General features: G+C 38.6%; 1 protein-coding gene across 4 annotated transcripts in view; it reads right to left on the bottom strand.

Moving 5' to 3' along the window:
• Nucleotides 1-18,607, bottom strand: part of LOC140731234 (transforming growth factor beta receptor type 3-like) — a 149,733-nt gene that overhangs the window by 100,907 nt on the left and 30,219 nt on the right. For all 4 annotated transcript variants that reach the window (XM_073052758.1, XM_073052759.1, XM_073052757.1 and 1 more), the window contains one exon: nt 2,142-2,302. In XM_073052758.1, the coding sequence (XP_072908859.1) occupies nt 2,142-2,302 (161 nt within the window). The remainder of the gene's footprint in view (nt 1-2,141; nt 2,303-18,607) is intronic.

Genomic DNA, 18,607 nt, shown 5'->3' with positions numbered 1-18,607 from the left:
TTTTACACAATGTAATATGGCTAATTGGATAACTTTATGCATCTAATTCATTATTTTGTTATGGTACCAAAAGGGACAAAAAGTGAGAAAACAAACAAAAAGCATAAATTGCATTTTGAATTCATTAATTTGGCTCTTCAAAGGTGTAGATTTGATAGGAACTTTAATAGTTCTCTGTCAATTCTCTGACCTAATTTCCTTTTGGGTGTGTCTCTTTTCTGGAAACATAGAAGGGACAAATTTACCATTAAAGCATTAATGATATTTCAATCATAGAAAAAAAAATCTTAAGTGCAAGATATATAATTATGTTATGGTTAAATTATAGTTGCTGTGCTAAAAGCAACATGTGCTGCATCTGATCAGTATTATGATTTGATGTGCATATATATCCAACATGAAAGTTGTAATACAATTTTAATCTAATATTTAATAAACTTATTTTCAATGTTTCAAAGGCTTGAAAAACATTCCAATGAACTCATCTCAACACCTTCAGAATGCATTTTCAGACTGGGCTTCATCCTTTGACTATACTGATAAAACTCTAACTCAAATAAGGTTCTAGTGCATAGGCATCAGATGTGGATTGGAAGTTATACCACTTTTGTAGGAATATGCATCCAAAGTCATTTTGAATTTATGCAGAAGTGGCAACATAAAAGCATACTCAATAATTAATTTTTAATCTTAAAATTTGTCACTTCTTACTCAGTTTTTAGTAAGACGGTAACAAGTCTGATTTATAAGAAATTAACTAGATGGCATAAAGACTTCTCAAGCTTTTATCCAGTTTAATAATTTTAATTTAGACGAATATCATTACTTATTCCCCCCCAATGCTTTTCCTAGATATACTTTCAAACGTGTAATTCATAAGAGGATGCAGACTGTTGCAGGTTACTTTCTATTATGATTAATATAAATAATGTGTCATTTTGCTTGGCTTCAATTTTCAATGTGCATTATAGAGAAACAATCTATGCAAGTAGTAATTGACAATTTCTTTAGATACTGAAGATATTTAATAATGACTGTGGTAGAGTCTTTAACTAAAGTGGAGATTTAGCATGTAAGGCATAAATTTGATGATGAATGCCATCTGCTAAATCTGTTTGACAGAGCTAATATTTTGATGTACATTGTTTGACCACTGAAGTTGTACAGTATACCATTCACCCAATTATAGATGACATAATCAGGTGTAAATGATTGCTGCTCAATTTAAGACCCATAACCTGTTACTGCTGACTTACTCCTGAAAATTAAAACTACAAATAAACAAGATTTCACCAGTCCACAAATACTTATTCAGGAACATCTGAGGATTTTGCCTAAAGAAAAAGTAAATGGAGTGCTTCTCACTTTTACTGGGCATCTAAGTCAAAGAAGATATAGTCAGTACCTGTTTCCAAGGGCACCAATAGCATTGTCAGTACCTGTTTCCCAGGGCACCAATAGCAAACACTAGAGGGCATAGGTACAAAATTAAGGGAGGGAAGTTTAGGGGAGACATCAGGGGTAAGTTTTTTTTTACACAGAGGGTTGTGAGTGCCTGGAATGACTTGCCAGGGATGGTGATGGAAGCTAAAACATTAGGGGTATTTTAGAGCCTCTTGGACAGGCACATGGATGAAAGAAAAATGGAGGGTTATGGGGTAGTATGGGTTTAGTACTTTTTTTTAAAGGATTATATGGGTCGGCACAACATAGAGGGCTGAAGGGCCTGTACAGTGCCATAGTGTTCTATGGTTCTAAGCGAATAGGAGTACTTGAACATGGGCACTTTGAGTGACAGAAGCCAGAAAAGCAGTACTGATAGAACCAAGAATAGACTAACAGTGTAGTGACACAGAGCTTTCCTGATGAAGATTTATAAGATTCTTCCCCCTCCAGGTCTTCTCCAACATCAACAGGGCATAAGACACTTTTTACTTCATTGGATTTGCATTTCCATTATTTACCAAAAATTGCTTCCAATACTCCTTGAATGTAAACCTGTTATTGTGTCGCTTAGTGGCAATCACTAATTAGGACCAAAATAAAGCCCATAAACCAAATCAAGTTAATTGTGTCTTCTTGGCAAAAGCCCATTTATCAACAAAGAATTTAATGTAAATTTTAAAATTTATTTAAATTACCTGAGGGAGCTTCCCAGGAGGAATGACCGCGTCCAAGACATATATGCTTTCATTAGGTGTGGAGTTGCCACGGCAAATGCAGTACTGTATCACTTGTGAGACAGTGACAGGATGTTTTTGTTGAACTGGTTCAACTTTACATTCTTCAGTTGGAGCAGCACCTATTAAACGCAAGAAAAAAATGATTTAATCTAAAACACAACTTTTACAAATTAACATAAGAATTCATTTTCAATATGATGAAAGTTGAATTATGCAAAACCTAAAGATGCTAGATAAAAATGAAAGCATATCAAATTTGATAACCATAATGTAGCTCATTAATACAAACCACTGTTACCCTCCCCTCCCCAATCCAATGAACTTCTGTAATCAAAAGATCTACTAAATACATTTTACTAGATCACATTTTTGGCAAACTGCCTCGACACTGAGCCTTCAACTCCAACAGATCTGGATCCAACCTTTTGCATTACCTTGAAACTGACTGTACTTCATCTTAGTTCAGCTTGATTAGAAATAGCTACAGCAGCTGGAGAGCCAGAAGCAATCAAATCTGAATCCTTACTCCTTTCACCATATCTTTTGACCTACTCACCACTAAAGTTCTTCTAATACACAGTGGTTAAGTGTTTGCTGGAACATTATTTTGCTTCATATTTGATTAGAAACATGTTTTAATTTAATTCTTTCTTTGCAATTAGCTTAGAGAATGGGGTAAGTAGGATGAAACAAACAAATCTTTCTGAAATTGGGCTCAGCAAAAGACGATAAGACAAAGCAGCAGAATTTGACCATTTGGCCCATCAAGTCTGCTCTGCCATTCGATCATAATGGATTTATTTTTCCCCATTAACCCCGTTCATCTATCTTCTACCTTGTAACATTTGACACCTTTACTAATCAAGAATCCATCAACCTGAACTTTACATATACCCAATGACTTAGCCTTCACAGTCATCTATGGCAATGAATTCCACAGATTCACTACCCTCTGGCTAAAGAAAATTCTCCTCCTTTCTGTTTTAAAGGGACAACCTCTTATTCTGAGGCTGTGCCCTCTGGTTTTAGATTCTCCCACTACTGAAAATATCCTCTCCACATTCAGCCTATTCCAGGCCATACAATATTCATTAGGCTCCAATAATGTGTCTTTCCCAAGCCCTCCCCACCCCACATACGCCACCCCTTCAAACTTCAGCAAGTACAGACTCAGAGCTATGAAGCATTCCTAGTATGTTAACCTTTCATTGCAGGATTATTCTCATAATCTCATCCACACTCTCTTCAATCCCAGGTCTTAAATGTGGGGCTCAAAACTGCTCATAATACTTCAAATATGGTCTGCAATAAAGCCTTGGAATTATATCTTTCTTCAATATTCTATTCCTCCCAAAATCAATGCTAATATCGCATTTGCCTTCCTTAGTATTGATTCAACCTGCAAGTTGACCTTTAGAAAATCATGACTAAGACTCCCAAGTTCCTTTGCAACTCCGATTTCTGAATTTGATTTCTGTTTAAGCAATAGACCATGTTTTTATTGCTTCTACTAAAGTGCATTACCATCCACTTCCCTATGGTACATTCCATTTACCACTTCTTTGTCCATTCTCCTAATTTGCCCAAGCTTGTCTGCAGACTCCCTGCTTCCTCAACACTGTCCCTCCACCCATCTTTGTATCATCCACAAAACTTGACCAACCAGATCATTAACATACAAGTAACAGACCCAACTCTGACCCCTGTGAAACAGCAGCAGCCTCTTTGCTTCCTGCAAGTCAGCCATTCTTCTGTCCATGCCAGTAATCTTTCTTGTAATACCAAAGGCTCTTATCTTGTATAGCAACCTCATGTGTGGCACCTTGTCAAAGAACTTCTCAAAATCCAAGTAAACAACATTCACTCACTATCCTTTGTCCACCCTGCTTGTTATGTCCTCAAATGGATCTGTCATGCAGCATTTTCCCTTCAGAAAACCATGCTCACTTCAGCCATTTTTATCATACATCTCCAACTACCAAAACCTCATCCTTAATAATGGACTCCACCATCTTCCCAACCACTGAAGTCAGGCTAATTGGATTATAATTTCCTATCTTTTGCCTCCCTCCCTTTTTACAGTGGAGTGACATTTGCAATTTTCCAGACCTCCAGAAGCATTCCAGAATCTAGTGATCTTTAAAAGATTATTACTAATGTCTTCACAACTCCACAAATTTTAGCTAACCCATTCAGAACCCTGGGATGTAGTCCATCTGGTCCAGATAACTTATCTACCTTCAGATCTTTCAGCTTTCCAAGCACCTTCTCCTTAGCAATAGCAACTATACTCACATTTTGCCTCCTGACACTCTCAAATTTCTGGTATACTATTTGTGTCATCCACAGTGAAGACTGGTACAAAATAAACATTCAGTTAGTCTGCCATTTTGCCTCTCATTACTACCTTTCCAGTGGTCTATTATCCATTCTTGCCTCTCTTAATCTTAGCATACCTGAAAAAAACTTCTAGTATCCTCTTTTCTGTTTTTGGCCAGTTTACCTTCATATTTCATTTCTTCCCTTTAATAGTTTTTAGTTGCCTTCTATTGGTTTTTAAAAACTTCCCAATTCCCTGGCTTCCCATTATGTCTTTTTACAATATTCTACAGCTTTTTTGCTTTCATACTGTCTTTGACTTCCCTTGTCAGCCATAGTTGCTTCATCCTCCCTTTAGAATGCCTCTTCTTTGGGATGAAATGATCCTGCATGTTCTGAATAACCTCCAGAAATTCCTGCCATTACTGCTTTACTGTCACCCATTTTAGAGTCCCCTTCCAATTAGTTTTGGTCAGCTCCTCACTCATGCTCTGCAGTTACCTTTATTCAACTGTAATACCGATAAATTATTTATATATATTTACATAATTGTTTAAATATCTTTAAACAATTGTGGCAACTAGCAGGTATAATTAACTACTGTACTATAGAATGTATTTATTTAATCAATGGATCATTTTAGTCTGAATTTAGCCTGATGACTAGATTTGACACCTGCACATATTGCCTGGAACAGATACAGAAGCCGTTTGGCAAGAGGCAGTCAGGATTCAGCAGCCAACGGGCCTGAGCCCTATATTACTGAGTTCCTACCCTCAACGTGCTCTGATAGATTTTGACAGGAAGGCTGCAAGTGATGCCTCATCTTCTAATAAGGCATTATAGCAATATTTAAATGTCTCTGATATTTTGCAGAATTTGAATACTTTTACAATTGTGTGGTTATAAAAAGTTAGACTCAGTAACAGAACTGGTTGCTGTTGAATGAACACAATGTGACAGTAAAGAAAGTTACAATGCTATTTAATTAGATTAAAGATTCAATAGCATCAGCTAATAGAATGGAATGATTTTTATGAATGGAATACACTCAGTGTATTTTGCCTTATTTTAATTATTTCTGTTACTTAAGGAGAAAGGCATACGAGACCTTTAAGACACAGTAGAAACATGGCAATAAACAAAAACATTTGGAGGAAATTAATGGGGATTTAATAACCCTACGAAAACAGCTGGAAGTAAGCCAAAACAACATAAATGAGGAAAAATGTGAAATCTAGTACTATAAATGTTATGATATTAAATAGTGTTGATGTTTTGGGGGAACAGGATGTCCTACACATATCACTGAAAGTATGTGCAAGCATTAAATTAGTGAGGTACAAATTACATATAGCATTACTATGCAGGAGCTTGAGAGTGTAAATTGGGAGCAGTTGTTATTGTGCAAGTCTACGCCTGACATGTGGAGTCATTTAAAGAAGCTGACTAAATTTCAGGACAAGTATGTTCCATTATGGAGGGAAAGCGAAAAAAGAGAGCAGGGTTATGGTAATCTTGGATGATGAGAGAGGCTGTAAATTTATTTTTAAAAAAGATATACAAGCTTTAGGAAGCTGAAATCAAACAGGCCCTTTGAAGAATATAAAGAAAGCAAGAAAGAACTCAAATAAAGAATTAGGAGGCTAAAATGGGACATTTAATGTCCTTAGCAAGTAGGATCAAAACAATCCCAAGGCAGTTTCCTTTAACTACATTAAGAAACAAGTGGGTATCTCGAGAGAGGGTAGGACAGCTCAAAAATAAAGGTGAGCATTTACCCATGGAGTCAGAGGATGCTGGCTCAATGAGTACACAGCTTTGGTATTCAGCCTGGAGAAGAATATGGGGGACAATGAGATCAGTGTGGGGTGTTCTAATGTGCCTTGAGATTTTGATGATCAATGAGGAGATGGAATCGAGTCTCTTGAAGAGTACCAAGGTGGATAAATCACTAGGTCTTGTGGGATCTCTCCCAGGTTATTGACAGAGGAAATGGCTGGGACCTTGAAAAAGATCTTTGTATTCGTTCTAGGCACGAACAACATCACAGACAAATGGATGTTGCTCCTTCGAGAAGGGAAATGGGGAATATCCAGGAAATTCCCCAGCCTCAGAATAGAGGGGAGTCCTTTTAGAATGGAGATGAGGAGGAATTTCTTTAGCCAGGGAGTAGTGAATTGTGATTTTTTTTTGCCACAGGCAACTGTGGAAGTCAAATCTTTATGTATATTTAAGGCAGAGGTTGATAGATTCTTGATTGGTCAAGTCATGAAGGAATATGGGAAGAAGGCAGGAAACTGGGGCTGAGAGCATGGATCAGCCATGATGAAATGGCAGAGCAGACTCAATACGCCAAATGGCCTAATTCTGCTCCTATATCTTATGGTCTTATGGAAATTATAGACCAGAGAAGATTCTAGTGGAGAGAATTTACTGCCTTGGAGTTCTGAATGTAATTTGAACTTCCCTTTGGAAAAATGTATGGAAATTAAGGACAGTTTTTGTGTAGGGCAGGTCACATCTGTTGTTTTTTTGAGGAGATCACCAAGTCTTTGGAAGATGAGTTGCTGAACACATTCTAAGAAAAGATGGTTAGATTTCTGAACATTAGGGGATACTAAGCAATGCAACAAAGTGGTGCTGAGGTAAACAATGAACCATGATCCTTCTTACCGAATTGCAGAGCCTAATTGTCTATATCTGCTTCTACTTCTTATAATATAAATTTATATTAATATTAAAGGATATATAGTTCATTCCAAAACCATGTTCACAGATCTAATCTACTAAAGGTACAGGATACATGTTGGTTTCAGTAGTTTAGAAAGTCATATTAAGAAGAAATGACAGTAGGCAAGCTATGATTAAATCATGCAGATCATAAGAAGTTAAAGATAACATTAAATTGAAAGGCTCAGAATGTTGCCAAAAGAGCTCTCATCTCAAGAATTAGGAGAATTTCGGAGTTCAGTAAAGGAGACCACCAAAATGATAAGGAAAAATAATCTGATTGCAACTTAGGGAGACTGTAACAGATTTTATACTAAAGTAATAAAGAAATGATTAACAAATATTAGGCAATTATTCTACAGACTGAGGTACAAGTAGTTATGAGGAAAAAGTCAAAAACATTGTTTCTGCCTTCATTGAAGATGGCATAAACCCTCCCACAATTACTCGAGAAAAATACTTCTAAAGAAAACAAGGAGCTGAGAGAAATTAACAAAATATTGTCAAAATCAATTAAATCAAATTCAGGACCCAATTCTGAAAGATGATAAACTGCTTCGAAGGTTTAAGGAGATGGCTTTGGATAACTCGGATGCATCTTTCAAAATTCCATTGATTCCTGAATGCTTCCCACAACTTGAAAGGTTGCAAATGAAACTCCACAAATAAAGGAGGGAGAGAACACAGAGAATACCAAGTAGCCTGATATCAATTGAGCATTGCTATAAATTATTAGAAAGGAAATGGTGACAGAGCACCATGAAAGTAATATTGAATTCACTTCATTTCTTACATCCTTCACATACATGAGTAAAAATCTTCATGTCTGAATGTGCAAATTATCATAATTTGTAATAAATAGCATGTACAGTTAGATATACAACAGAACAGTCAAAATAGCTTAGAAATACAATTGCTTTAGCATAAATTAATCAGTCTGATGGCCTGGTGGAAGAAGCTGTCCTGGAGCCTGTTAGTCCTGGCTTCAATGCTGCTGTATTGTTTCTTGGATGGCAACAGCTGGAACAGTTTGTGGTTGGAGTGACTCAGGTCCCCAATGATCTTTCGGGCCCTTTTGCTGTAAATGTCCTGAAAAGTCGGAAGTTCACATCTACAGATGCACTGGTCTGCCTGCACCACATTCTGCAGAGCCCTGAGTTTGAGGGGAGTACAGTTTCCATACCAGACAGTGATACAACCAGTCAGGGTGCTCTCAATTGTACCCCTGTAGAAAGCCCTTAGGATTTGGGGACTCATGCTGAACTTCTTCAACTGTCTGAGGTGAAAGAGGCACTGTTGTGCTTTTCTCTTTCTTTTTCAATCTTTTTATTATTATTATTAATATCAACAAAATAAAATTGATACATAGATAATGGGATTACAAACATACACATTTCAACTGAACATGAAAGAATACATAAGCAATAGTTACAGTATAAATGAGTATTCCCAAATCATGGACAATACAAGTAACAAATAAACAAGGCAAACCTAGGTATATCATAAAATATATTTAAAAAAACACAGAAAAAAGAAAAAGAAAAAGAAAAAAAAATTATGCAAAAAAATCTAATCTAACAATCTAATAACTAATAAGGAAAAAAACAAAAGAAAAAAGAGAAAAAGAAAAAATGAAAAAAAAAGGTTTTCTCACCACACAGCCGGTATGTACAGACCAAGTGAGGTCCTGAGTAATGTGTATACTGAGGAACTTAAAGCTATTCACCCTCTCTACCCCAGATCTATTGCTGTCTATAGGGGTTAGCCTGTCTCCATTCCTCCTGTAGTCCACAACCAGCTCCTTTATTTTTGCGAAATTGAGGGAGAGGTTGTTTTCTTGACACCACTGTGTCAGGATGATAACTTCTTTTCTGTAGGCTGCCTCATTATTACTTAAGATGAGGCCAATCAATGTAGTATCATCTGCAGATTTAATTAGCAGATTGGAGCTGTGGATGGTGACAGTCATGTGTGTACAGAGAGTAAAGGAGGGGGCTTAGGACACAGCCCTGGGGGTGGGGGGGTGGGGAGAAGAATCAACTTGGATTTATGAAAAAGAATTCACCTTTAACAAATTTGCTACACTTTATTTTGAGATTGTAATCAGCAGAACAGATTCAGATTCATTTATCACACATACATCAAAACCTACAATGAAATATATTGCTTGTGTAAACAACAAACAAAACCTGAGGATGTGCTGGGGGTAACCTGCAAGTGTCACCAGAGCTTCCGCCATCAACGTAGCATGCCAACCATGTTCGCAGAACACACAAGCAACAACAGAACAATAGCAATGAAACAACTGTAAAATAACCCTTTTACCTTCCTCCCACACACAGATCCACACAGTCCTCAAATCGCAGCACATGCTGTCTCTGGGCCTCCAGTTGTGGGAGAACTAGTGGAAGTTGTGCATTTGAACATTGATAAGGCTATGAATATGGTGCCACACAAGAAATATTGGTGCAAAACTAATGCTCTTTTATTGTAGTAAAGATAATATATTGGGATTGAAGATTGATTAATGAACAAGAAACAGACAGTGAGTATAAACGAGTCAATTTTGAGAGCTCTAACTACTTTAGTAGGAAAGGAACCAGTGCAGGTGCCACAGCTGTTGGCATCCTACACACTGTCATAGTTGACAGGACCATGTTTAATACATACCCAGTTCTGATGATGATACATTTAGTAGCAGTGTATGTTCTGAACCTGCAGCATAGAGGATTCACAGCAAATGAAGAACCAACAACAGATTAAAAATAAAAATGGAAAAAATGTGAAGCATTTTATTTTGTGATTTTAAATAACAAACTAAAAATATTGGTGTTGAGAGAGACTTGGGAGTTCTTGTATTAAAAACTACATGAAGAAATAGCAAATAATTAGGAAGGGAATGTGCTGACTTTACCTCAAGGTATTTTAAATGCAAGAGTAAAAATGTCTTATTGCAATTTTATAGGGTCCTGATGTGCCTGCACCTGAATACTGTGTCCTGTTCTGGTCTCCCTACAAAAAATGTAAAAATTACTTTCAACATAAAGAGTGCATATTTTTCTAACAAAGTTTACCACTTCACATTTTTCAATATTATATTCCTTCTACTATGACTACCTTTTCACTTTACATGCCCTTGTAGGCCTTCTAGACATCCTCCTCACAGCCTATTTTCCTATTTGAAGATATGATACTGGTACCCTTATCCCAATGATGACATAGTTTGTGAATAACTGGAACTCTTCTATCACAACTTGTGATACTCTACAGCTTCCCAATCCTAAAAAGACCCATTAATTCCTAGTCAGTATCCATTTTTCAACCCACATCACTACATTATTTTCAAAATTAATCTAATCATCTCTTGATTAGCATCTATCAAAAACTGTCTGAAAATTCAAACACACTACATCCGCTAGTTCCCCAACACTATTCTATCAAAACAGTATATATGCTTGAAACTACATATAGTGTATAAGATGATTTCCTTTTAACAAATCAATGTTCCCTCTTCCCAATTCAATCACTATTTTCCTAGAGCTTGGTTTCCACTCCTTAATGATAAATTAGACCATTTTTGCTACTATTAACATTAGCCTAACTGGTCTATAGTTTCCCATTTCCCTCTTCCTCTTTTTTTAAATATTACAATTTCATTTGCTGTCTTTAAAACTGTGGAAACCATTTTAGTAAGATCTGTCTAGGATTTAACTACACCAAACTCTTCCATCTTTGTCAGTCTCTTTGCTGACTCTTAAATTTAAAGAGGTTCCTCCCCCCCCCCACAACACTTTTCAGCTTTACCAATATATTTTTAAATAAATAAAATAATCTGAAGAATCCATATCCTGTTATATTTGTTCTTAATTCAAGCCATTGTATAGTTCAGTGTATTTCAATTTGATTGATACAATTATATGATGCAATTTTACTAAACTGCACCAATAAGTACTGGAAATAAAAATTTTAAGGGTGACTACAAAGAATAATGCCTAAAGTTACTGAGGACTTTAAAATCCAAGGACTCAAAAATTAAATAAAAGCTTTCAATCCAAGCACTAATGTCTACAACACACACAAAATGCTGGTGGAACACAGCAGGCCAGACAGCATCTACAAGGAGAAGCACTGTCCACGTTTTGGGCCGAGAACCTTCGTCAGGACTGATAAGGCTATGAATACCTCTGCCACTAATGTCTACAATAATTTTTCATATATACATATTGTCCTACACTTCCTCAAGAGATTAAATCAACTTTGAATATCTATTAATGCATTTAACATTAACAAGCTCTTATCAGAGGTAAACAGAGGCAATATCTGTCCCTTCCTGCCCTGATCCAGCTTAATCCTCTAAAATCACTTTATGACGCACTAAATCCAATTTTTCACCAAATTAATTTTGCAAAGCTTTAAATTCCCATTTATGAACACAGAAAACTTTATTCATATTGTTAAACTATTGTAAACACCATACACAAATCAAGTTTTATCCTTCCTCAAATCAGCACTTTCTTGTTGATGGCTTTATTTAGGCTAGCAATAACTGATTTCCTTTCAGGACAAAAGGGTTAGTGCCTGAAGGCTCAAGGATAATTCTAAAGTAGAGTTTTATCCTCTACTTAATAGTAAACTTCAGAAAGAGAAGAACAATACTTGATTGAAATTTGTCAAGGATTAAAGCTGAGTTTTTTCCCCCAACAATTAAGTCCATTGGTTTTATAATCTCTTGGAAAAAGCATGGTTGATATTTGTTGGACGTTTTTTATAGGTAGATGAAAAATGTTTGAAAATTATTGTGATAACAGGTATGCAAAGTAGTGATTTTGAATGTAGAAGAATCCTATATGACCAATGAGATGAATAATTTCTTTCAAGTAACACTATTTGATGGAATTAAATCATCACCTTGACACCCTAACAAAAAATGTCAGTTTCTGCTTCTTTTTTTGTGAATGCATGAAAACGAATCACTAATAAATATATAAAAATAATCAAACACCCATATATATCCCTTGATAAAAACAAGTGCCTTTATATAAAGAAAGACTTTATTCAGTATTCAAAGCTCTACATCATAACTGGCTCTGAAAGGAATATGATACCTTAAAAATCTTTGCATTACTCAAAGTGTCTAATCAGACAATCATTGTGTAATGTAATACATGGAATACCAGTTTGTAGACAATGTACTGCAACCTTAATCTCGAAATAAAAAGTAAATTTTCTCTATCTGAATATATCCTCACCAAATTTTATAGATGTGCCATAGAAAGCATCCTTTCTAGATGCATCACAATGTGGAATGCCAAATGCTCTGCTCAAGACCAGAAACTGCAGAGAATTGTGGTGCAGCTTAGCACATCACATAAAACAAGCCTCCCCTCTATGGACTGTCTAAACCTCTCTCCTCAGAAAAAAGCCAGCATAATCAAAAACTCCAGCCACCCTGGACATTCTCTCTTCTCCCCCTATCCAGTGGGCAAAGATACAAATGCCATCAGGCTCAAGGATAGCTTCTACTCCACCATTATAAGACTATTGAATGGGCCTCTTGTATGCTAAGATGGACCTTTGACATCACAATCTACATGGTCATGGGTTGTACCTTATTGTCTGCCTGCACTGCATTTACTCTTCATTCTACTATTTTGTTTCCCTTACGCTAACCTCAATAAGACCCATAAGATATAGGAACAGAAGTAGGCCATTTGGCCCATCGATCCTGCTCCACCATTCAATCATGGGCTGATCCAATTCTTCCAGTCATTCCCACTACCCTGCCTTCTCCCCATACCCTTTGATGTCCTGGCTAATCAAGAACCTATCTATCTCTGCCTTAAATACTCCTAATGACTTGGCCTCCACAGCTGCTCGTGGCAGCAAAATCCACAGACTTACCACCCTCTGACTAAACTAATTTCTCCACATCTCTGTTCTAAATGGACGACCTTCAATTCTGAAGGCATGCCCTCTTGTCCTAGACTCCCCTACCATGGGAAATAACTTTGCCATATCTAATCTGTTCAGGCCTTTTAACATTCGGAATGTTTCTGTGAGATTCCCCCCTCATTCTCCTGAACTCCGGGGAATACAGCCCAAGAGCTGTCAGACATTCCTCATATGGTAACCCTTTCATTCCTGGAATCATTCTCATGAATCTTCTCTGCACCCTCTCCAATGTAAGTATATCCTTACTAAAATAACGAGCCCAAAACTGCACACAAAATTTCTAGTGTGGTGTCATGAGTGCTTTACAGAGCCTCAACATTACCTCCCTGTTCTTTTTTTCTTCGGCAGTTTAATGGGGGCACGACTGCACAAGTGAGTGTAAGTCGGACCGTGAGGCAGCGTGAGTATTTAAAGGGAGCAGTTAGACAGAGCGGGCGACGTTGTAGTGGGCGACGGAGTAGAGGGAGACAGAGTAGGAAGGCTTTGTCTCGAGAGGCTTTGACAAGCAGAGGCTGAGGTTGAGCTTCACTCCAAGTGAGGTGAGGCCGGGTAAGTTCCTTTAAAAGGAGAACGTTTCAAAAGTTGAGGCAACGTATTGGGTAGGTCATGGCAGCTGAGATCAGCCCCGTGGTTTGTTCATCCTGCAGCATGTGGGAAATCAGGGATACTTCTAGTGTCCCTGACGACTATGTGTGCAGGAAGTGTGTCCAGCTGCAGCTTCTGGCAGACCGCATTGAGCGGCTGGAGCTGCGATTGGATGCATACTGGAGCATGCATGATGCTGAGAAAGTCGTGAATAACACATTCAGTGAGTTGGCCACACTGCAGGTAAAGGCTACACAGGCAGAAAGGGAATTGGTGGCCACTAGACCGCGCAGCAGTAGGCAGGTAGTGCAGGAGTCTCCTGAGGTCATCTCCCTCCTAAACAGATATACTGTTTTGGATGCTGTTGGGGGAGATGTCTCATCAGGGGAAGGCAGCAGCAGCCGAGTTCATGGCACCAAGGGTGGCTCTGCAGCACAGAAGGGAAGGAAAAGGAGTGGGAGAGCTATAGTGATAGGGGATTCGATTGTAAGGGGAATAGATAGATGTTTCTGTGGTTGCAAACGAGACTCCAGGATGGTATGTTGCCTCCCTGGTGCAAGGGTCAAGAATATCTCTGAGCGGCTGCAGGACATTCTGGAGTTGGAGGGTGAACAGCCAGTGGTCGTGGTGCACATAGGTACCAACAATATAGGTAAAAAAATGGATGAGGTCCTACAAGGTGAATTTAGGAAGTCAGGAGATAAACTAAAAAGTAGGACCACAAAGGTAATAATCTCTGGATTACTACCAGTGCCACGTGCTAGTCAGAGTAGAAATAGGAGATATTTCAGATGAATACTGGCTTGAAAAATGGTGCAAGGGGGAGGGATTCAAATTTCTGGAACATTGGAACCAGTTCTGGGGGAGGAGGGACCAGTACAAACAGGACGGTCTGCACCTGGGCTGGACTGGAACCAATATCCTAGGGAGAGTGTTTGCTACTGCTGTTCAGGAGGATTTAAACTAATGTGGCAGGGGGATGGGAACAAGTGCAGAGAGACAGAGGGATGTAAAATGAGGGTAGAAGCAAAAAGTAGTAAGGTGAAAAGTATAAGTGGCAAACAGGCAAATCTAGGGCAAAAATCAAAAAGGGCCACTTTTCAACATAATTGTATAAGGGCTAAGAGTGTTGTAAAAATGAGCCTGAAGGCTTTGTGTGTCAATGTGAGGTGCATTCGTAACAAGATGGATGAATTGAATGTGCAGATAGTTATTAATGAATATGATATAGTTGGGATCACAGAGGAATGGCTCCAGGGTGACCAAAGATTGGAGCTCAACATCCAGGGATATTCAATATTCAGGAGGGATAGACAGGAAAGAAAAGGAGGTGGGGTAGCGTTGCTGGTTAGAGAGGAGATTAACGCAATAGAAAGGAAGGACATTAGCCTGGAGGATGTGGAATCCATATGGGTAGAGCTACATAACACTAAGGGGCAGAAAATGTTGGTGGGGGTTGTGTACAGGCCACCTAACAGTAGTAGTGAGGTTGGGGATGGCATTAAACAGGAAATTAGAAATGCATGCAATAAAGGAACAGTAGTTATAATGGGTGGCTTCAATCTGCATATAGATTGGGTGAACCAAATTGGTAAGGGTGCTGAGGAAGAGGATTTCTTGGAATGTATGCGGGATGGTTTTCTGAACCAACATGTCAAGGAACCAACTCGAGAGCAGCCCATTCTAGATTGGGTGTTGAGCAATGAGGAAGGGTTAGTTAGCAATCTTGTCATGCGAGGCCTCTTGGGTAAGAGTGACCATAATATGGTGGAATTCTTCATTAAGATAGAGAGTGACATAGTTAATTCAGAAACAAAGGTTCTGAACTTAAAGAAGGGTAACTTTGAAGGTATGAGACGTGAATTAGCTAAGATAGACTGGCAAATGATACTTAAAGGGTTGACGGTGGATATGCAATGGCAAGCATTTAAAGATTGCATGGATGAATTACAACAAGTGTTCATCCCAGTTTGGCAAAAGAATAAACCAGGGAAGGTAGTGCACCCGTGACTGACAAGGGAAATTAGGGATGGTATCAATTCCAAAGAAGAAACATACAAATTAGCCAGAAACACCTGAGGATTAGGAGAAGTTCAGAGTCCAGCAGAGGAGGACAAACAGCTTAATTAGGAAAAGGAAAGAAGATTATGAGAGAAAGCTGGCAGGGAACATTAAAAACTGACTGTAAAAGCTTTTATAGATATGTGAAAAGAAAAAGATTGGTTAAGACTAATGTAGGTCCCTTACAGTCAGAAACAGGTGAATTGATCATGGGGAACAAGGACATGGCAGACCAACTGGATAACTACTTTGGTTCTGTCTTCACTAAGGAGGACATAAATAATCTTCCGGAAATAGTAGGGGACCGAGAGTCTAGTGAGATGAAGGAACTGAGGGAAATACATGTTAGTAGAGAAGTGGTGCTAGGTAAATTGAAGGGATTAAAGGCAGATAAATCTCCAGGGCCAGATGGTCTGCATCCCAGAGTGCTTAACGAAGTAGCCCAAGAAATAGTGGATGCATTAGTGATAATTTTACAAAACTCCTTGGACACTGGATTAGTTCCTGAGGAATGGAGGGTGGCTAATGTAACCCCACTTTTTAAAAAAGGAGGGAGAGAGAAACCGGGGAATTATAGACCGGTTAGCTTGACATCGGTGGTGGGGAAAATGCTAGAGCCAATTATCAAAGATGTGATAACAGCACATTTGGAAAGAGGAGAAATCATCGGACAAAGTCAGCATGGATTTGTGAAAGGAAAATCATGTCTGACGAATCTTATACAATTTTTTGAAGATGTAACTAGTAGAGTAGATAGGGGAGAACCAGTGGATGTGGTATATTTGGATTTTCAAAAGGCTTTTGACAAGGTCCCACACAGGAGCTTAGTGTGCAAACTTAAAGCACACGGTATTGGGGGTATGGTATTGATGTGGATAGAGAAAAGGTTGGCAAACAGGAAGCAAAGAGTGGGAATAAACAGGACCTTTTCAGAATGGCAGGCAGTGACTAGTGGGGTACCGCAAGGCTCAGTGCTGGGACCCCAGTTGTTTACAATGTATATTAATGATTTAGATGAGGGAATTAAATGCAGCATCTCCAAGTTTACAGATGACACGAAGCTGGGTGGCTGTATTAGCTGTGAGGAGGATGCTAAGAGAATGCAGGGTGACTTGGATAGGTTAGGTGAGTGGGCAAATTCATGGCAGATACAATTTAACGTGGATAAATGTGAGGTTATCTACTTTGGTTGCAAGAACAGGAAGACAGATTATTATCTGAATGGTGGATGATTAGGGAAAAGAGGAGGTGCAACGAGACCTGGGTGTCATTGTACACCAGTCATTGAAAGTGGGCATGCAGGTACAGCAGGCGGTGAAAAAGGCAAATGGTATGTTGGCATTCATAGCAAGAGGATTGAGTACAGGAGCAGGGAGGTTCTATTGCAGTTGTACAAGGCCTTGGTGAGACCACAGCTGGAGTATTATGTGCAGTTTTGGTCCCCTAATCTGAGGAAAGACATTCTGGCCATAGAGGGAGTACAAAGAAGATTCACCAGATTGATTCCTGGGATGGCAGGACTTTCATATGAAGAAAGACTGGATCAACTAGGCTTATACTTGCTGGAATTTAGAAGATTGAGGGGTATCTTATTGAAATGTATAAAATTCTAAAGGGATTGGATAGGCTAGATGCAGGAAGATTGTTTCTGCTGTTGGGGGAGTCCAGAATGAGGGGTCACAGTTTAAGGATAAAGGGGAAGCCTTTTAGGAGCAAGATGAGGAAGAACTTCTTCACACAGAGAGTGGTGAATCTGTGGAATTCTCTGCCACAGGAAACAGTTAAGGCCAGTTCATTGGCTATATTTAAGAGGGAGTTAGATATGGCCCTTGTGGCTAAAGGGATCAGGGGGTATGGAGAGAAAGCAGGTACAGGGTTCTGAGTTGGATGATCAGCCATGATCATACTGAATGGCGGTGCAGGCTCGAAGGGCTGAATGGCCTACTCCTGCACCTATTTTCTATGTTTCTATATTCTATACCTCTAGAAATGAATGTCAACATTGCATTCACCTTCTTCATCACCACCTCAACCTGAAGGTTAACCTTTATGGTATCCTGCACATGGACTCCCAAGACCCTTGGCATCTCTGCATTTTGAATTCTCTCATCTAAATAATAGTCTGCCCGTTTATTTCTTTCACCAAAGTGCATGACCATACACTTTGCAACATTGTATTTCATTTGCCACTTCTTTGCTCATTCCCCTAAACTATCTAAGTCTCCCTGCAGGCTCTGTTCCTCGACCTATCTTTGTATCATCGGCAAATTTAGCCACAAGTCCATTAATCCCATAATCCAAATCTTTGAGATACATCGTAAAAAGCAGCGGTCCCAACACCGACCCCTGTGGAACTCCACTGGTAACTGGCAGCCAGCCAGAATAGGATCCCTTTATTCCCACTCTCTGTTTTCTGCTGATCAGCCAATTATCCACCCAATATACTGATGTGATGAATGATCAGTATGGACGACATGCAAAACAAAGTTTTTTTTTCCCACCGTACGTCAGTAGATGTGATAATAATAAATCGATTTACATTCTGGAGTTAGAGGGTTCTTTTCAGGAAATTCAATGAGATGTGAAGAATTTCACTGAACAGCCACTGTTAGTTACAGGAGACTTGCCTAGGGTATGTAGTGTTCAGTATGAAAAAAAAATGGTAACAATGATACTTTCTCATTATACTTTTCAGAGAGGAAACCAAGTATACTCATGTACACTCGATATAAAATTTACTTTCCTGCAAACATGGTCAATTAAATTTATAATGA

The sequence above is a fragment of the Hemitrygon akajei genome, chromosome 7, assembly GCF_048418815.1.
Source record: "Hemitrygon akajei chromosome 7, sHemAka1.3, whole genome shotgun sequence".
NCBI classification, from domain to species: domain Eukaryota; kingdom Metazoa; phylum Chordata; class Chondrichthyes; order Myliobatiformes; family Dasyatidae; genus Hemitrygon; species Hemitrygon akajei.
Note: the sequence above shows the minus strand (reverse complement) of the source record. Positions and strands in the feature narration are given on the sequence as shown.